The 21,498-nt window shown below is 38.6% G+C and overlaps 2 protein-coding genes across 12 annotated transcripts in view; one reads left to right on the top strand and one right to left on the bottom strand.

Moving 5' to 3' along the window:
* The window catches only part of LOC104056966 (pituitary adenylate cyclase-activating polypeptide type I receptor), a 31,696-nt gene extending 22,380 nt beyond the window's left edge, over positions 1 to 9,316 (top strand). For all 3 annotated transcript variants that reach the window (XM_009558273.2, XM_054060757.1, XM_054060756.1), the window contains 4 exons: positions 353 to 444; positions 1,118 to 1,247; positions 2,567 to 2,608; positions 5,230 to 9,316. In XM_009558273.2, the coding sequence (XP_009556568.1) occupies positions 353 to 444; positions 1,118 to 1,247; positions 2,567 to 2,608; positions 5,230 to 5,418 (453 nt within the window). In that variant the 3' untranslated portion in view covers positions 5,419 to 9,316. The remainder of the gene's footprint in view (positions 1 to 352; positions 445 to 1,117; positions 1,248 to 2,566; positions 2,609 to 5,229) is intronic.
* A 4,601-nt stretch (positions 9,317 to 13,917) lies between these two features.
* Positions 13,918 to 21,498, bottom strand: part of ADCYAP1R1 (ADCYAP receptor type I) — a 155,973-nt gene continuing 148,392 nt past the window's right edge. For 6 of the 9 annotated variants that reach the window (XM_054059069.1, XM_054059076.1, XM_054059071.1 and 3 more), the window contains one exon: positions 13,918 to 20,226. In XM_054059069.1, coding sequence (XP_053915044.1) covers positions 20,017 to 20,226 — 210 coding nt within the window. In that variant the 3' untranslated portion in view covers positions 13,918 to 20,016. The remainder of the gene's footprint in view (positions 20,227 to 21,498) is intronic. The other 3 variants (XM_054059072.1, XM_054059074.1, XM_054059078.1) reach the window with 1 other exon arrangement.

The following is a 21,498-nucleotide window of genomic DNA, read 5'->3' as shown; positions in this document are numbered from 1 at the left end:
TTTAGATCTCTATCCGTTATATTCCCTGTCATAAATAATGAAGGGAACAGGACGGACGATGTTAGATTCATTGGGTCCTGATAATAACTAGAAGGAGTTAATATCTGACATAAAACAATATCGAGATTTGTAGATTTATACCAATTTAACAAAACTTTCAGTATATTTACATATATATATATTGGTGGGAAAATGGATACTATTCCTAAAGTTATTGATTAGATCTGAGAGCAGATCTGCACTGTTTTTCAGTGGTGAAATCCTGTTACTAGGGATTTCTAGTTAATTTGTATCAACTGAAGATATGTCCTGAATTGTAGGAATTTTACAGATTTTTCTTTTGTCTTTTCAGATTAACTTTATTATATTTATTAATGTGATAAGAATTCTAGTTCATAAATTGAAATCTCAAGAAGGAGGAGGGAGCCATTCCAGCCACTTTGTGTAAGTATTTCTGGGTCACTTGATATTGACTCAGTCTAGCTGCTTTAAGAGACATTTTATGAGCAGGAGCACAAAATGTTCTACTCCTTACTAATAGAAAGAGAAATTCCCAGGAGAAATAACAATGTAAACTTCTCTTTTCATCCCAAATATCACATCTCTCTTTTTCTTCACAGAGAGGAGGGTAAGGTGGGTATATTGGGCACAATAAGAGAAGTAAAATATAAAGTATTACAACTCCAACAGGACCCAGCTTGAAAGTATACACTCTAAATGTTAGATAATGCATCCATCTTGCTTCCATTTTTTTTCCACACCAATAACCACATAGAGAAAGATGCAGATAATTTCCTTTAAATTCTTAGCAGTAACATGATGGTGATGTTCTGGTAACTGAACCTTATCCTTCCTGTTTACGATCCCTTTCACAATCAATTGGGATCTCATCAATGCAGTCAGGAGACTCTAGCGAGTTATTCGACTCATCCTAAGATATGTATGTATGGCTGTTAGCTATGGCACAAGACCTAATGTAAACCTGTGCCCTTCTGAAGTGAGCTGAAGGTCAAATAGAATAGCATAGGACACCATCAAAATTTATTCCAACATACAATTGCTATTACTAATTCCATATATCTAATAGTGTATTATTCTTTAATTCTTGTTTTGCCAGGAGACTTGCTAAATCAACATTACTCTTGATTCCACTCTTCGGAGTGCACTACATTGTATTTGCATTTTTCCCAGAAAGCACTGGTCTGGAAGCTCGCCTTTACATTGAGTTGGGATTGGGTTCTTTTCAGGTAAGCTGGACAAAATGTTAATCAGTCATGAGAGCTTTGATCTGAAACACTGCACTCTCAGGAGCTACTTTTTAAATTAGCTATTAGAGCAGGTGTTAATAATGTGTCTAAATTCAACACACACATTCCTTCTTACTCCTTTGCAAGCTCTTTCTCTTGTTTGTTGTCTTATTATTTGAAATCTCACTCTAGTTTTAAGTTCTGACTCAGGCTTTGTATTAATAATCACACCCCCCCCCACATCTGCTTTTATTGACTGAGTAGCATGAAGATGAGTCTATGGATTAGGGTGAACTGATTGAAACCATTTCCACATATAATAAAGATGATCATAAGAGGTCTGAAAAATGAAAGATAACGTATAACAACCTGTTCTGCCTTTATCCTTTAGCAGTAGTGAATACATCATGCTGGTACTTCTTCATTGCCTTTGTCTTGCTATACTACTGCTCAGAATGATTCTAGAATTTGAGAGGGCTACAGCTTGGTTATGGGACACACTGTAATAAAGAGATGAGGTCCTTTTCCTTCCCCATTCTCTTGTACCCCACAAGAGCTTGTCCACGTTGATAAGTATTAAAATTATCCCTCTTCCATGCTTGCCCTTTAACCACAGCCAGACTATGTTTGGGAAAATACTTGCTCTCCCAAGCCAAAGTTGTGTCACAGACCATGCTGGATTTTCGACCACACAGGGAAGCAAAGGCCAATATTCAGGGCCGTGCCTTGTTGAGTTTTACTAATGCAGACGTAGTCTGGCACTGTCCAGTGTTTGCCTGTGTTGGCACAGTCTGTGAAATGGCTTGGCCTCTGGCTGAATAACACTCCCCCAAACAATGCCTGACTGTAGTTCTGGCTAAATATGAACTCAGGACCATTCCCTATAGGTTGTCTGAACACAGCCATTGTCTTGTGAGGGAAAGAAGAAAATTTAGCAGTAAAGGCGTTAAACAAGAACACATTCTCACCCAGTTTATTCACTACAGTAAATGCAGACTAGAAAAAGACAGAGATACAAACTACCTTATCCATGGATGAACTTGTTTGTAGCATACAGTAAAAGTAAGTTAGTCCTTATTGTCTCCATACAAGGACAATAATACACATATCACGTCACCAGTCCATTGAGGAATTTACTTCTATTATGAAAACCCTCAGTTTTCATAACAGTGCCTCATCACTGAAATTCCAATGGAACAATGCAATATGTTTTTTTTTGCTGTCTTACACAAATTTTAAATAAAACTTGATGTCTTTCTCTAATTCTATGTCTTAAATCCTGACAGCTGACTTTTTTCTCCCTACCCTTCCTGTATTAGGGTTTCGTTGTCGCTCTTCTATACTGCTTCTCAAATGCTGAGGTGAGTAGCAAGTACATGAGATTGTCAAAACCTTCTAAACTCATGGGCATCTTTTGTTTTCCTTTTTTTTTTTCCTGTTTCCAGAACAGATTTGTGCTTTGATCTGCTCCTGAAAGCATGAAATACCCATATCTTTTTTTTCCCTTGGCACTTTTGTTGACTTTATATTCATACAGTTCTGACAGAAAGGCAAAAATGGGCTTTGAAGCAATGACCCTTTACAAATGATTGGTGACTTTCCTGTCAGGGGACTTTTTTTCTGCTTATTGTCTGATAGTCATCACTATGATTTCTCAATGGAAAGCTTGTAACGCTCCTTACTTTCTTCAGGTTTATTTTCTCCTAGTGAGTTTCTTCCCACTCTCTTTGCTTTTCCCTTTCACTTTCCCACTCATTTTCCCTCTCCCTTTCTCTCTTCTAGGGCAGCCTGTGCATTTTCAGTAGTTTTGTTCAAGCTTTTTCTTCCTTTTTTTTTATATCATTGTTAGAATTTGTATAAATTTCCTGTAGTATTTTTTAGACAGCCTATAATCTTAAAAAATGACTACATTTACTTGTGCTTTCCTCAAAAGAGCAGAATGAAAAAAAAGCTGTGAGAAAATGTGAAATACATCTCATCCTCAGCAAGGTATATGGGTTAGATGAGAGTAACGACCCACTAATGGTGTTTCAGCCTCCCAACGAGCTTAGACTGGACACTTTTCATGGAGGTGCATAAATGTAGGTGAAATTAATCCCACCCAAGGATTAATTATACCTAAAATACATTTGTTACTTAGGAAAACAAGTTATAATGACCATTCTAGTGTTGTTCTGAGAAAGTGCCTTCAGGACTAACTGTAAATACAGAATGTTCTACTTCCCACCTGCTCTCTGCATAGACTCCTTGCCAACAACATTTAAATAACTTACATATTGTATCTCCCAACACACAGGTCTACTAGGTGTTGAAAAAGGGACAGATTTAGAGAGATCTCTGGCTCCTGGATTAGATGGTAAGGGTTGGCTTGCATCCATGCTGCTTAGGGATAAGTGCTTCCGGAGAAGATTAGCCACTCATTACGAATTGACAGTGGATCCTTCCTACATCTGTTACGGTTCCCTGCAATCATAAAAAACAATGAATATTTTTGTCTATACTTCTTCAGTTTCAAGAGGCTGCAACGATGTGGGAGACTGTGCTGCTACCAAGCAGGATAGTACCTGGATGAGGCAAAACTGAGGGCTGGTGTTATATGCTCTGTTTGCAATAAGGTACACAGGAGTGTTGAAGGCCCTTGAGCTGACTGGCATAGTATTGGAATCCTGGATTGGTGCAGAAAGCTTCCTTTTGATTACTAGAGTCTTGACAGCTCCAGAAGGCATGTTCTGTCGTACTTGAAGTTGCACAGAGGAGCTGGCATGTCTGCGTGTTTAACAGAGAGAATAAAGGCAGAATATGGGCCACCTCAAAGATATTGCCAGTAACTTTCAGGGAGCCCTGATGTTCAAGATGTGCTTCTGTACATCCTATCTGCCTTTCTGTATATTGCTGTAGAGCCCGTACCTAGTAGAGGACTAGATGATAGAATTACTAGATTAATTCCTAAATTCAAAGTACTTAAATCATATTTATCCACACATACATCTCCTGTAAGGATTAACAGTTTAACTTAATAATTTATTTCTGCATTTAATTTGGAATACATTTATGCTAATGGTGCTACAACTAAAACACTGTCATAGACATTCAGCACTAATGACAGCCACAGTAGATGGCAGCTCTGTGCTTAGAAACATTTGACATATCTTCTTAGTTTAGGAAGGCATTTGTAAATAACTTTGTAGACATTCAGGAGAGCCACTCATCTTTCAGAAGAAGCGGACAGAGGTGAAGCTGATCTTAAACAGAGGTAACAGGGCACAGTGAGCAAACAATCCACAGGAGCAGACTGTTCATGTCAACATCAGCATGGACGGAGTGTTTACTGCAACTACTTGCACCCTCTTTCCTACAGCTTTGAAAGTGAGCTGGTTTATGTAGGACAACAGAATCTGGTTTCCCACTGTACCTTCACCCCATTTCCAGTAGTGTCAACAGCGGGCCATGGATCTCTTCTTAGTTGTGTGTCAGATGGTAATGAAATCAGTTTCACCTGTTCTTTTGAAGACACCTGAGACCTCTCTCAAATATAATATGTATTCCAGTTAATTCAGTATTTTTCAGATTCAGTAGGGATCTTTGGAAGGATCCAGTCTAAATAAACTGAAAGCCTGTAGAAGGACCCTTAATGCACATAACAAGTCAAAGCCAGAAGGCACAGAAGATTCAGTGTGAGGAAAAACAGATATTACACAAAATGGTAGAAGTATTTATGTAGCAGACCTAGAACAAGAAACTGCAGTCAAAACCTTCCCTGTCATCCTCTGAATTTTGGAAATTAAAAATATTTCTTTTCAAAAATTAATCAAGGCATCGATTAAATTCTTCTAAAAAATATGTTGAGGATTAATCCTTATTGACTGAGGTGTTTTTGTGCATCTGGGCTAAGTAATAAAGCAGATGTTTTGGCATATTTTACCTTCAATGCCCACTGTGTCTTAATTTTCTAATTCCTTGTTTTTAAATTCCTTTTCTGTAGGTTCAAAGTGAACTGAAGAAGCAACTCTGCAAATGGCAGTATCAAGAATACCTGAACTTCACACACAAGCATGGGACTTTGTCCAGAGAAAACAGTCCAGTCAACTATGTCACCCAGTTGTCATTGCTTGAAAAAATCAGTCCAAAGAGGAAAATGTCTGTGTACCAGAATGGTGTAACTTCTGTCTGAGCTTTTCTAGCAGGATGAGTTGCTGTGACATTGTAACATACTACCTAAGAGATCAGCTTGGATCATTTATGGCTTTCCATAGTGTCAAGAGCCTTCTGTGAATTTCTTGTCCTGAATGTGAGCTGCTTTTCTCACCTGGTAGAGATCAGTATCATGATGCTATTTCTACCTCTCTTTAAGCATATAAAATCCACCTATTCTGTTGTGAAAAGTCAAACCTCGAGCTAGTGTGAATCAACAGATTAGCACCCAAAATACCCCTGGGATTACATTTATTCCTCTCAGGGCCAGCATGTTTGTCATGTCTATGTTAGTGTTTTCTGCAATTTCCAGTTTTCAAGAGCACTGTTCCTAATCTTCCTATGAAACAGTTATGTTGTCACAATGGTTTGCCACAATGTTTAGTAATGTTTTACTAGTTGACACACAGAAACTTGCTAAGCACTTACCTACAGAGCAGCAACCTCCTTTAAAAGGAATCTCAAGATGTCTTGAGGGTGGCACAAAAAAAAACCAGGTTACATTATCTGCTTGGTTTTTTTAATGCCATTCCTGTTGAACAGAGAGATTGAATTAGGACAGAGGACGCCAAGCACTTTTTTGTCCATGAGAAAACACGAAGCAGCTGAACCTTAGGTGGACTATGAGTGTATGAAGGAGAAACATAGAGCTAACTCAATGAAGTATGCCAGCTGGGCTACTTTGAGCTCAGAATAACTTACACACCTAGTCCTGGTACCCAGATGCCAGTGTGTAGCTGGAACAGATCTTCTTCCTCTATAACCTTGAAAGTTAGCTGGATCCATCAACGAAATACACAATTAAACTGTATTTTTGTGCTTTTGGGGGGACCTCTGAGGACTAATCTTCTTTGATTTCTATGATTACCTCAGTCGTGCCCATCGTTTCTCAACCCGTTATCACATCATTCAATGATGTTTCTGGGGTTAGAATCATTGATTATTATTACTGCACTATGATCTAGTGAAGCAAACTATGCTTGAGTAAAACAGAGCCAACCAATGCTGTGATTTCATCGTTTCTATGGGTGACCTTTTTTCTTTAGGACTGAACTGGACTCTACCTCAAACTCTCCAAAAGTAAAGAAAGGACACACAAAGTACACTAGACACATCTACAGCTCCTGTTGGGAAAGGACCATTCCCAAAAGAGCCTGCAACCAGACTTGAAAACAGTGCTAGAGACCATGGCTAGTCAAGTACTTATTTGGCTTTCTGCAATCTGCAGGTTAGCTTTTAAAAGTACTGCTCTGGTCTCTCATTTTGCTATATTCTTGGTTATTTATTTAGGCCAGGAGACATTTGACTTCACAGAAACCTCTTTATTGATTTCAAGATTTTCGTCTCTCAGTCCATATTACAACAGAGATGAATTGTCCAGATTTTTATAAATATAATTCAGATCAGTTCTTTATTAATTAACGATTTACCCTATCTAACCCAATGGAACAGATGTCCTCTATAAGTTACCGTCTTGTTTATTCTGAGCTTGTCAGTTTTCCTTGTAAAAGTAATCCTTGCTCCTGTCTTGTTTGCTGCCTAGCATAGTGATGTGAACACATTTGTCTGATGTACATTCATAAAATGCACGTGATAATTAGAGCTGTTCTGAGTTTGTAAATTTTAATTATCTTATGTCAGTTTGCATATTTCATTTGAGGCTTTTTAAAAAAAGAACAGTCTTGTAATTGTGTTTACTATGGAACAGTTTTGAAGCCAATGAATATGTACAATTTTGACCTTTTCATCTTAAAAAAAGATTTACATTACATGATTCTGCAGCCTGAGTTACAACCCCACTCCCCTTCCAAGACATTGTTGCTAAGACAGGTCTGTGGTACCCTGTTTCTATTCATTTTTGAGAGGAGGCCAGTAGTTCAGGTATCTGACTGTTTCTGAAAGTTCTCTTGAGGAAATAACTGTATTAAACATTACTGGTTTTCTTTATAAAGAAACTGACCCTTATCTCTTTATCTGACTTTGAGGAGGAAATAAGTTGAAGTGAATTGTGCTTCTGCTTTTGGCTCACCTGGGAATGTTTCTTCGAAAAAATCTGGCATGAGGACTTATGCTCAGGAATGTGGTTTAGTAGTGGACAGGTGCGATTGGACTTTATGATCTCAAAGGTCTTTTCCAACCATACAGTTCTATGACTCTATGTTACAGATTTTACATATTGTCCCAGTAAAATCTCCTCATTAATTCTCTCCCATGTAACTTCATGCCTTCAGTGCATCCATCAACATTCTTGTGTCACACAGCGATTCACACTTCCCAGCTGAGCTCCCAAGATTGCCTGCGTTTGACTATCAGACCACCCATCTTACTATATGTCCTCTTCCTTTATTACTGGAAAGATTCTTTACTGGAAAAAGGGTCTAGGAAAATGACAAGTGAAGGCAAGGAAGGGTGATTGGTCCCAGTACACCATGAAGGACTTTTTCATCAGTCATCTGGTGTTCAGTCTCCTCAGAAAAATTCAACAGCTCTAGCAACCCCAACATTCCTGCCAGAACCCGCAACTTAGTTTGTATCCATATACCAACACCATGCATATTCAGCTTACGTTAACTCTCCTGATATCCCCTTTCGCCTCAAGCTTTTTTAGGTCACCCTCGCAACTCATAGGCATCCAATCCAATGCCTCAAATGTTGTTCAACAACCTCAGCAATACCCCAGCCAAGCAATCTGCCTGTATTTTATCTAGGAAGTCCCTGCATCCCTCTCTGTCGTTTTGATGTTACCAAGTCTTTAATGTTTCAAACATTTTGGATCAGAATGTGTAAGGCATAAGCTGGAGTTGAGGACTATATGAAGATATTCTGCATGTATGCAAAACCACTATTCGCATCATTTATATAGATCTAAAGGGCACAATTGGACAGGCCTGGTGATGAGGTTAATAAACCCGGGGAGTGTAAGACTTTCTGGGATAAAAGTTTTGTTTAGGCAGCGAAAAGGCTGCTGATCCCTTCTGATTGCCCATCTGAGAACACATTTGTGTGTGTAGGAGTAGGGAACAATTCAAGGATATGTTGCTTCACAGCACGCCTGCAAAGGTAGCAAGGGGGATTGTCACAAATTTTGTCTAGAAATGCTGTGCAATCTGTGTGGAGGCACTGCCACCTTGTGGAGCATGGGCTGGGCTGGGCACACTGCTGGATGTGTGCAGTCTGGATAGCCAGGCAGTGCTCCAAAGCATTGCCACCTGCTCACAGCCGGTACGAATCTGATATATGTTCTCTCCTGAGAGAGATTTCAATGATTACCAAGGGATACCTGCAATATAAATTAAGTTATATCTCCTAGGAAAACCTGCTTTCTCTTTCTCTAATCCCCTGGCATCTTTTACACAGTTTAACTCACTCAGTATCCTTTTAAAATGCCTTTTAAAACTCTGTGACAACCTGTAAGCGTTACAACCATTTCAACAGTTTTTCTTGGCAGTGCAGCAAAGACCAGTTGTTCAGGTGACTGAAATTTTTCAGAGCAGATTTTTAAGCCTTACAGTGTCAGCACTTTTTCTGCAGAAAGGTTGATTCTGTCGATTCCAGATTAAAAAAATAATTCCTTCCAACAGGTAGTTTTACCTGCTTTACTAAGCTGAGCTTCCCCAAGGTTGCCTAATCCACCCAGAACTAGATTTTCAGAGCAGTGCAGAGGTATAGTAGAAGCTATGGGTGAAAAGGCCTGAAATAATTGCATTTCAAATCAAGGGAAGAAACAGTTAATCAATTTAAAAGTGCATTGCATGACAAGAATGATCTTCAGGAAAAATTAAATGCTGTGGTAAGAAACACCTGTTGCAATACTCTTTCTGTAAAGCAAAGCTGGTGTTCAGAGCAAAGGTTATGATAGCTAATTTTAGGCATCTGTGTGTTGCAGCCTATATATGATTTGGACGTCAAAGCCAATAGAAGTCCTAGCAATACGGTTAGCGAAATCCATGAGCTGCTCAGCTAAAGTGAATGCCTACACTTGCCACACTGTATAGCTGTCTATTCATCATTGGTTACCGACTTGAAGTTGTATTCTTTTGCATAAAAGTGGCTATCAAACACCATTTGAGATGTCTTGGTGCATCCAAGACATCTACACTGTCTTGGAGATATGATTCAGAATTTTGGACACATATTTTTCTGAAAAAGCAGGTGAAGGCCAGTTAGGACACCTACACAGCTCCCAAAACCACACTAGCTACTTGTATTTAAGCATCCGATTCCTGCTGTTGGTATTTATTATCTGTAATGAAACCTTTATGCACCTAGTCCATATGTACATGTCTTCCTACTCCCTACTCTGTGAGATAAACTCCACCCTGCATTTAAAGCATACCATAGAAGTGTTGTATCTTGATTTCTTTGTATTCAGGCTACCTATGTGGTTGCATTAGAAAGTACATTATGACTTTCTTGTCATCTACTAAACAGCTGTGCAAAAATGACTCATCTCCAGTAAACTCAATCTCAAGTCAAGTTGTGTTGAGTGGGCAAAATTGATTAAATCCACATGCACGATTAGAAACAAACTTAAGAGGAGCCTAATCCAACAATGGGTGAGTGACTAAATAATGAAACACAGAGGTGTGACCAAAGTTTTTGGAAATCTATTGGTTAGTGATTGCTTAACAACTGGAATAGGCTACATAAACTGCCAAATAGAGTTTGACGGCTCTGCCCCATTGGGTAGACATTGTTGGAAATAGTGCTAGGGGCATAACTTGTAAGTTTTGATGACATTAAAAAATGCTTTAAAATAAGTTTAAATTAGAGATAAGGAGATATATATTAAAGATTTTTTTTTTATTATTATCTGAGTGAGAATTTTTCAATTTCTGAAAACACAGCTGGATAGTGAGGCAGCACTATCCTTGATGTGTTGACAGATCTAGAAAATGAAGTTCTCCTTGGGTCTGGTTCCTGGAGCAAAAGTGTTATAGTGTGGTATTGCTTCTTTAAAACTGTGGACACTTACCGTAGGACTTTTACAGCAGGATGAAATACTTTTGGAGGTGCCATTATTTTATCTGCCTCTTGGCTATAAAAGGAGCTTAAAATATCTCTTAGATTAGATGTAACCTTCAGAAATTTCCAGATTTCCTGTTCTGCAGTTGTTAATCTCCCTGTTTAGTGAGAGAGTGATTCATGCAACCTTTCTGCACATGGTGGAACAGGGAGACACATCCTGTGCCACATCATCCAGCACTCAAAGAAGGGTCTGAGTCTGCCTCAGATCACCTATTAAATCCATGTAAATGAGTATCGTAATGTCTTTACAATGGTTTGAAGTATAGCAAAGATGAAAATCCATACATCTGCTCTGTCTCCCTCAACTCCTAACCCATCCATGGGACCAAGATCCCATTTCAGACCAGGCCCTGCCTCAGCAATGCTGTAGAATGCTGATCTCTTTGTCTTGCAACAGCCTTGCCCTGCCAAGGGCTTCACTGATCTGGAATTTATCCATAGGCTGATAGGTTGGCCTGGCCTTGGACGTGTCTTGCCATCATTAACTTGCCTGATGAACTGGACTTTCTGTTGAACTCAGCCTCCATCTCCAGGCCTTCCTTGCTTCCTCATTGCTGCTGTGATTGGCCCTACTGCCCATGCAATGTCCCTTGTCTCCCAGACACCCCCAGCTGGTCCTAGCTGCTCCCTGACACATCTCTAACCTCAGTTTCAACAGACATATGACCACTTCTCCACCAAAGGATGAGACCTCAAAAATCTGACTTTGGCTAAACAGTGACAGAGAACAGTATCCAAAAGAAGTAGCCTTTGTGGAGGATTCATAGATCCATGAGAGCCAGACAAAGATTTACAGTAGCTGAAGCTGAGGAAAAAGATGAGAGAAAACTCAGAACTAGGTCATCTAGTCCCCTACTTCAGCAGGGTGAATGTCCCTAATCTTTTAAAAATGAAGTTGATAAAACACTTGGGGCTGACTAGAGGAAATGGCCTCAAGTTGCACCATGGGAGGTTTAGATTGGATATTAAAAAAATTTCTTCATGGAAAGGGTTGTCAAGCATTGGAACAGGCTGCTCAGGGAAGTGATGGAGTCACCATCTCTGGAGATGTTAAAAAAAACGTGTGGACATGGTGCTTAGGGACATAGTTCAGAGGTGACCTTGCCAGTGTTAGGTTAATGGTTTGACTTGACCATCAAGGTCCTTTCCAATTTATTCTGGGATTCTATGATACTGATGCAGTGTGCTAAACACATTCCTCAAATGACTCCATTAAATGATGATGAAGAAAGTGTGTGCACGGCCCACTAATGGCAAAGATTTCATGACTAGTTAAACTAGGACTGACTTTGCCCAGCAGAATTCAGGAACTCCTTCGTATCAGGATGTAAGCTTAACCATTTTAATTCCCCGAAACTCCATCCTGCTGCTTCAGGAAGAAATACACTACCTTGTAACTTCACAGACAAAAATTTCTCTTTGGTGCGTTTTTATATCAGAACAGACTTATACAAAATGACAATACATTTATTGTGTCATCTACAGCAGTATACATGTTAAAAACAATTTCTCAAAACACAAAAAAGGTTAGAAAGCAGCAATTGATATCTGTATTTCCACCTCATAACAAAGCTGAATAACCCCAGATCCCATTACCAATTAACCCAGTTTTGACCAAAAAAGGTCAATATTAGACCCAACAGGCCACTAAGTTTGTACCTTGACACAGTCAAAAGCCAAAATACAGCTTTCCATCCAATAACTTGGTACTTCTCAGAGCTATAGCATGTTACATTGCCACTAAAATGACAAGAAGAAGGCAAAGAGAATGAACACACCAAGTATTTGTTTTTACAGATTGTACCAGTACACAAAGCCCTCTTGAGACATGTCTGCAAACACATAATCATTTGGAAAAGACATATCCAGAAACCTAAGAAATTTCAGACACTGAGGGGTGTCTTATCACACAGTGTTGTATCACACAGCAATTCTTTACATGGATGAATTCCCCAAAAGAAAACCAAAGGGGATTTACAATTTTAATCATAAGAACGTGAAAGACGGCAAGGTTTAAAACTTTTTTCCAAGCTCTGCTGTGTGTTTCCATACAGAAAGTACAATGTGTACTTAGCTGAACTTATCTCTTTAGTACAGGTATGCATGGAGGTTAACATCAGAGTATCATTTACTACTGCATATTCTGTATCTTCTTGCTCTTAAATGTAATTCTGAGCTGGCTGCACGTGCCTCACTGCTAAAAGCAGAGGGTAAAATCTGAACATGTTTTTTCACTGCCTGTGCACTATATATCATTTTCTGTTTCTGGACACAGAAGCACTGGTCATATGGACACAATCTGACAGAAAGAATTAGACTTCCTGAAACCTACTTGTGGCGAGATTCACTAAGCCTTTATCAGGCAAGTACCTACCCGATATTTGATTGGTAATACCCAAAAAAAGTCACCTCAATGGTTTTCAAGACCATTATTTCTTAATTTGCATGAAAGAGAAGAACAGTAACTGTCCAAAGTTGCAAGGGGAGAAGTCATTTACATGTTGACTTCCACAGTGCCAACATTTGTTTCCGATCTGGTCAGCTAGACTTCCTGGTGGAAAGAAACAGATCCTTGAGAAGTATGAATCATCTTACCCTTGAGGAGACATCAAAAATATATTTGATGCTTGCACTCTCATTGTTCAATTCTCTTGTGCGACTACAAAGGCAAAGCAGAGAAAGTAGATCAAAAGAAGATACCTTCACTATTCATGGCTAAAGTTAAGTGGTATGGATATCTCCTTAGCTGCCTTCTTCGTGACACAGAATCTTTTACAGGACTTTGCATATGAACTTATTTCCAGCCTAATGCTGAAAGCATCTAATGTTGAAAGGGACACATATTTAATATAGCCCTTGGTATTTAACTCTTTGAGAAAGAAAACCAGGTAAAATCAGACAATTGGTTGCATCTTTGCATTATGCACATTTCTACAGTTGAAGACTGAGGAATCCCACAGATACTGCCTGCGTAAATCAAAGTTTAGCTATCTCAGTTTAGAGCAGAATCCCAACCAGTGAGTTTATTTCAGTGTCCTAGATATCCACACAAAGCTCATAGTTATGAGATAGCAACTTTATGAGGTGCTAATGTTGTCTGGCAGCTGGAGACCAAACTGTGTCCCATATATCCTGCTGTATCTGTTCTTACTACCATGACTTGCATCTCCTTACGCTTTCCATGCTGCAATAGCTCTGCTGACGTCATAATTATTGCTCTGCAGTGCCACGTAGCAGATAATTTTAAGCACCCTACACTCCTCTGGCAGCCTTGCCCTAATGAGAAAATCTCAACACAAAAAAAGAAATCTTGCTACCAGGAAATGAAATCAAGGAGGAAAAGTTTAATTTGTTGAGCTCTCTACGTACAACAACTCAATGGAGAAACAATGAGAGATAACTTTGGCATTCAGATCCTGTACTTTGTCATGCAGGAGGGCTTCATAGGGCTTCATGGCAGCTGTGAAATCACAGCTTGCACATTTCTGTAGATGTTGAGGAGGCAGGGGGGTAATTACAGTAACCTCATCCAGGCTGCAGCATCTGTTCTACTTGTATCTTCTCAAACTGATCACTTACTGTGAAAAGAGACCTGGTTACATTTGTTTTTTTTAATACTGCTTTTTCATCTTGCTCTTTCTGTAATATTGGGACGTAGATAATGCTTGTGATTATAGGTGGTTAACTGTGGTCATGCTTTCCTCACCATCTCCTCTCTATCATTATCTGTTATTGTGAATGTTGGATGGAAGGCATTGAGAAGTTCATAAAAAGGATGATTCTATGTGCAGAAAATGGAAAAAAACGGGCAGCCATCTAGATTATCCTGAGAAAACAGCCTGTAGTAACTCGTCCTCAGCTGTATTTTTCAACCTTTTTTTGATCTGTGGGAACCTTCAAGGAATTACAGTAAGACAAAAGACCTCCAGGAGGTTTGCAAGCACATATTTATAGAATCATATAATATTTTGGGTTGGAAGGGACATTAATGATCATCTAATTCCACCCTCTCTGCAACGGGCAGGGACACCTCTCACTAGATTAGGCTGTCCAAGGCCCCATCCAACTTTGCTTTGAACATTTCCAGAGACGAGGCATCCACAACTTCCCTGGACAACTTGTTCCAGTGCCTCACCATCCTCACTGTGAAGAAATTCCTCTTTGTTTCTAGTCTAAATCTGTCCCTCTCCAATTTATAACCATTCCCCCTAGTCCTATCACTACATGTCTTTGTGAACAGTCCCTCCCCAGCTGTCTTGTAGGCCCCCTTCAGGTACAGAAAGTTTATAGATTGTAATAATCATCTTCCATAGACAATACAGAAATAATCTATGGGTTCTGAAGTTTCCACAAACCATAGGTTAAAGTTCTCTGCCATAATCAATTTTTCCAGAAACACTATTGAAAAACAATTTCAAACAAACAAGGCAAATAAAGCCAATTAAACGAATGGAGTTTGCATTTGTTTTATTGCCATAGTTTACTAAAGTCACTCTGGACAGAACTTTTTTTCTGTACCCTCTGAAAAGTTTATATGTAATTTCTGGTAGGGCTGGGCTGGAAAGATAATGTAAAGTTAGGTGTCTGCATGGATCAAACTCCAGAGTTGGAACTGTGCAGTCATGGTCAGAATTTAGCAGCAGTGGTAGACACACGAGCACTGAAATCTCACAAGCTGTTTAATAAAATTTTGCCCACTTAAATGCTGATTTTCTGCAGTATCATGACTGAATGAGTGCTGTCTCTTTTTTTCTGGAAGAAGCAATAAAGCTTCCCTTGCAAGATTACAACTGAAACCAGCAATGAAGATACTGATCAATTCTGTCTTTAGACCTGACTGAATGTGAGCTGCTCAAAACTCAAACCTTGTCTATAGATTTTCAAGAATTGGGAATTTTTCTCTTAGTCTTTATAGTTATTTTTTTGTTCAATATCTTGGCTTGCCGCTTCTAGTTAGATTTTCCTGCTGTTCTCAGTGGATTTGCACATCTGTATTTGCTTCTTCACATTGTTTTTGCTGCCCAAATTCAAATTTGAGCTGAAATAAATACTGCTTAATAGCATGATTATTTTTAGTCTTGTCTTTCAGCTGCCTGATCAAAGACAAACTGTAGATTTTAGCTGAAATAAAGCTGTTCATATCTCAGGAAAGGAGAAACCAATGATAGGCTAGATTAGTATTACCATAATAATAGTTGGGTTGGTTTTTTTTTCCTAAAATCCCATGGACAAAAGAAATCTGTAAATAAAAATATACAAAGCCAAAATAGTAAAGAACAAAACATATTTAGCAGTGTTAGAGCTGTTGGTCTCGGATCCTCAGGTGTTTCACAGCAGCACAGTGCATAAAGACACTTAATCTAAAGAAACCTCTGTAATTGTCATTTTCACTCTCCCTTTACCCCATTTTAACACCTGGTTTTCAAATTCAAGTACTTGAATAAGGAAGAGGAACCTGGGTTTTTCCTCTATGAGGTGCTCAGGGACATGGTTTAGTGGCAAATAGGAATGGTTGGACTTGATGATTTAAAAGTTTTTTTCCAACCTAGCGATTCAGTGATTTCCTACGAAATAAAATCTCCCTCAACTAAGTTTTTAAATTTCATTACCTGGGCTCTTTGTTCCGGATATAATAAATGTAGGAAAAGGTAAAAGGAGGTAAAGTCACCATGCAGTAATGAAAGAAGCCATGTCCTTTGAAATATAGGTTGTCACTTTCATTTTGGCATGTTAACTGCCCTATTGTACCAGCACTCCATATCAAAAAGTCAATAATTAAACAGTGGTTAGATACAGTAAATAGTCACAAAAGCTGGAGCACAGAAACTTTTTGTACATTTACAAAAGCAAAGTAAGAAAATTAGACAAGAAATACATTATGGACATGGTAGAAAAAAATGGCTCAAGGAGCACTGCACAATTGTTTTTCTTGAATTACATATAGGCTTTTTATGTTTTTAATAACATAGGCTTTCTAGCTCCAAAGTATATTACACAGTGAAAAATAAAACAAAACACGGTTACACTCAATTGATATTTACACATGCTTAGAAGCCAACCACCTGTTGGTTTCTTCCATCCTGAAGCAAATAGAAATAACATCCACTGTGAATGGTGGCCATACATGTCCAGCATCTCCAGTTTACATTCAACATAAAGATTTCTTGAGAGCTAATTTGTACGATGGCATGAGTCTGGTTTAGATAACTATATACACCTGAAGTATGATCTTTTTAGTAACACTGAGAAAGTTCAAGTGACTACGGAAAGCCACGTTTGCAAGTGCATCAACACTGTCAATTAAAAAAAAATCATAATAAAAGGGGATTGTATGTATAATATATTGTATATTAAATATGTTGAGAGATATAATTTCTTACAGTAAATTCAGTGCTGGTGAAAGGTACTAAAGACTTTGATTTGTCCACTGACCAAGAAACAGAGAGACTGTAACAGCAGAAATTTTCCCCTACTGCCCTACCGAATTGTCTTCCTTCTGAGCATTGGCTTTAGGAATTTAAGGGGCAAGTACACACTTCCATCACGAGTCAGTCCTTGTGGTGAGAGTCCAGTGGTGCCTCTCTTACTGGCACCACTGAAAAATAATAGTAATAGTAATGTGTTGAGGCCAAAACCCGAGCCAAAATGAAGTGGCTCAGTTCTAACAATAACTACAGTTTGCCGTACTGATTTTAATCTAGCTGAGGACCTGGTCGCCAGTCTGCATGACTGGAGGGTGGTTTTGGTGATGTGACATTTGCCCACGAGGCACTGGACTGAGATCCACCCACTCAAATTGCAAAGCACTCTACAACAGCCCAAAAAACAAAAGAATCCCAAAGTAAGCTCTGAAAAAGCCTCAACAATAACAATTAAAAAGAGAAGAAAAATAAAGAGCCAAACACCACCTTGCTCCAGGCTGGAACATGGCCAAAAGTCTCCAGCTAGAAGCATCTTTTCAACACCTTTTTCTCAAAAGTTCTAATTTGTTAACGTTTGAAAGCTGGCTACTAGCCATTCGTGCAAAATATACTTTTTGATTTTTTAAATAATACTCTTATAATACTGTCAATATAATACCTTGTGAAAGCCCATACTACATAAAATACAAAACTAAATGTTATCTGTTCATCTAACATTAAGTAGTCCCATTTAAAAAAATCTGTAAGTACGCATTTACCTGATAGGTCTGACTTTCCTCATGTCTTTCTGGACTGCAAAGTGTACAGTTCCTTGTGAAACTTTCTAAAATAACTTCTAGCAGCGTCTTATGAGAGAGGAAGCTGCAGTCTATCAGTTAAAAATACTTCAGTGACTGTTGCAGAGTCCGGTAAAGGGGGACAAATTCTGCTCTCGGAGCAGCAAAGTGCTGAAGACTTGGAAAAAAACATGTTTGGATCATTTAACTCCTACTTAAGATGCTGGAATATAATACAAGTGACTCAAAACTTTTTGTCAGTCCTCTGTGCAAGGGTAGATTTCACCTGAAATGCGTGTAAGCATCTCATAAGAAGATGATCCTGTACAAATATGAAGTTGATCTCAACATTCCTGTCTGTTTCATATTATTTGTACATTCATTTATAATGCTACAGCTGAGAGCAGATTGTGTCCCCTAAAGCACTATGGAAGTGTTAGGTATTATAACTAATATTTTTACACAACTTTATGAGACCTTTTTTCTCCTTTTAAAAATAAGGAAACTTGCATTATTTTTAAAAGCCTATGCTTAAAATGACATTGAAACTTTTTTTTTATCTAACCTAAAAAACCCAGTGAAATTAAAAGCTCAAACTCAGCAGACACTAAAATTCTGAGTCACTTTTCTTTTTTTAGTACATGATCATGTCAACTAACACCAAAGAACAAGCCTGAATTTTTAATTTCTTTGTTAACATTAGTTCCAATTTGAACCTTCACATTTAAAATATCATTTCCATTTTTGCTTTTTTTTTAATATATGCATACACATACACACACATATATATTTATATATATGTATACCAGTTCATAAATCCAAAATGAAGTGAGTGTAGGACGGTCCTCAAAGCCTTTATGCACTGTATAAAGGCTTTTAAGAATTGACATCATCAACATTTGATTGAAGTAGATATGTAGCAGTCGTGGCTTCAGCTACAAGGCAAAGGTCGAAAGAACATTTTAGTTCCTCTCAAAGAAAAGCAATAAGACCATTGGTGGTTAAACAAACAGAATATCCAAAGAGCAAGAAAACCGCCAGGCGTGGGAAGTCATCCAAAGTCTTTATCTCTTCTTCCATACCATATTACTGTCCATTTTAGTTGCTTACCAAATGCAGATGGTGTTTTCTTTCCAAGAAAACAGGATTATGCCAGATCCCTTTTGTGCCTCTTGCTCTGGCAGGGAAGAGTCAACACACAGAAGTCAAAGGCACCACATCCTGTGTGACAGTACTACTCAAAACCATGCCATGTTTGGACACAGATGCAGAGGGTTCAAAGTTATCTGGAGGCAAAGGCCATCCTGGAACTGACTTTTGTTCTTAAGGTGAGAGGGAGGGGACAGTTATTTTATTGTTCAAAGAATCCAATCAATCAATCAATCAATCTATCAATCAATCAGTCAGTGCCAAAAATATAGATATATCTCAACTGCATGGCCCTCTTAGAAAATTCACAGCTTAGCTAGAACATAAACCATTCTCAGAAGTGTCCTTGGATGCAGAAAAAGACAGGTGATCCCATTTCTCTTGCCTGGAGCCCCCCACTTATTAACGGTAGCTATACAGCTTCACATTGGCACAGCAGTTTCGTTAAGTCCACTGGGTACATCTGACTAAATCCAGTCATGGATTTTCTGGAGTTCTTCCTGATTCAGCTGGTTTGATTAATCTGAGCATGTTATCTCCATCCTGACTCTAAAGAGAAACACTGCAGAAATTCACATGCCAAAAGACAGGGACAGATTAAGATAAGTTTGACCGAGTTAAAAAAAAAAAGGCAAATCTGAACCAAAATGAAAACTGATTTGAAAAATAACAACGATCATGTCCATTCACAGATTAGTATCAGTTTGGCATCCAAGGATCACAGCTGCACAGCAATCACTTGTGACTTTTGACTGACAGTAGATTACTTGCAGATGCTCTGAAATGTAAATCAGTGAGTGGGTGGACTTGGCCTGTTGTTTATCTGTTAAACATTTTTCCATTAATGGCCTTGAGTACAGTTGGGTATTTACAGTGGTTGTTAAAAAGATATATATACACATTTCCTTTGCTTTTTCAACTCTGCAAATATGAAGGAAAGGAAAGGAAAGGAAAGGAAAGGAAAGGAAAGGAAAGGAAAGGAAAGGAAAGGAAAGGAAAGGAAAGGAAAGGAAAGGAAAGGAAAGGAAAGGAAAGGAAAGGAAAGGAAAGGAAAGGAAAGGAAAGGAAAGGAAAGGAAAGGAAAGGAAAGGAAAGGAAAGGAAAGGAAAGGAAAGGAAACCTACACCACCACCAAAACTATCATTTTTTTTCTTCTTTTTAAAGGGATAGGTTTTGGTTTGCTTGTAGATTGATTTGTTTTCCTTAGCTGCTCATGTCGCTAGATTCTCCGCATTTATGCTGGACATCCGAATCTGAGAGCTGCTCTTGCTCAGAATGGAGAGTTGTGTCCCCCCGTTCACTCCGCTGCTCGCTAGAGAAGGATGACGATGTTTGAAATCCACAGCAAAATACCGGTTGACTTTCCAGCTCCTCCATTTTCTCTTTATTTCTGATTGCACCTTTAGGGAGAAACTTCAAAAGGTCATTTTTTATGTACTTAGCCGCTCGTGGACATGCTGACAAATTATCAAGTTTAGAAAAAAATACCCACAATGTGACAGAACAATTTTTAAGACTATTACTGAACTCCTCAATTCAGCAAAACCTGAAGTGACTTCTCAGTTTCGGAAAGAGGTCCAAGCATGTAGTGGGAACAACAGCCCAGGTCTCTATCTCTGCATTTAGATAATTCAAGATCTGCCCAGAGATTCATAGAAGACCTATTCAACACTAACTCCAACGTTGGTTGAAATAACCTCTCCGCAAAGGCAGCTTGTCTATCACCTGTCATTAATGGATGCACATCTACCAAAAACTTTGCCTCCTAGTTTCAGATACTAAGCAGATGACAGCTCTTGGATTCTTGTACAATCTATGACAGTCTGCTTTTCCTTGAGCTTTTTTTGTGGGCACACACAGTGAATCACTAACAGTAAAACAATCCATAGTCAGAAGTCCAATTAGATAATAAGCAAATCTACAGCATTTCTACTTTTCCTTCATAACTGATTACTTGGCAATCTTGGTAGGTGTATGCACATGCGAGTACATATTTACATGAGGCAGTAAGGATTTAAAATAAGATGCTGGTGCAGACCAACGTTTACTTGGTCTGTTACTAGTTCCTGACCATAGTCTGTCACATATTTCTGAATAAAAAGCATAAATCCAAGGAAATATATAAAGATATTTCCCACTAGTCTTTTCCAGTCTCCAAGGAGCTGCTATGTCAACGATGTTCTCCTTGTCTTTAACAGTGACTGCTAGAATTTCCTAGAGTAATACTCTTGTCAAAGTGGATCAGCACACCCCGAAATATTAAATATGCTTCAACAATATGAACACTAACTACAGGGGGGAAGAATCCAACTGGTAAACTTACATTCTCCTACTACTACCTCTAAATTTCTATTTGTTGAAGTATGGATAGATATACATTAGCTAGAATACACAGGTACATTACCTATGTAAAAAGAAAACAGTGCTTGCATCTAAAATTGTGTAATAAACCTAAGGTGAATCCTTTCTCACTCTAAAAAAGTTAGCGGGGACACAAGACATTCTTTAATATCTTGAGAGGTAAAATGGTTTTAATTAATCTTATTGTGTTAGTTTGGCTAAGAATCACTGTCACCCCTCCTTCCAAGGGGTTACAGGAAATCTGACCCATTGTGCCTATTACCTTGGTGCTTATCTCCAGATTTTAGATAGGACCTTTTGGGTATTCTTTTAGCACTCACGGAA

Source organism: Cuculus canorus, chromosome 2 (assembly GCF_017976375.1).
Source record: "Cuculus canorus isolate bCucCan1 chromosome 2, bCucCan1.pri, whole genome shotgun sequence".
Taxonomy (NCBI): Eukaryota; Metazoa; Chordata; class Aves; order Cuculiformes; family Cuculidae; genus Cuculus; species Cuculus canorus.
The sequence above is the reverse complement of the archived record's forward strand: the minus strand, read 5'-3'. Positions and strand labels throughout refer to the sequence as shown.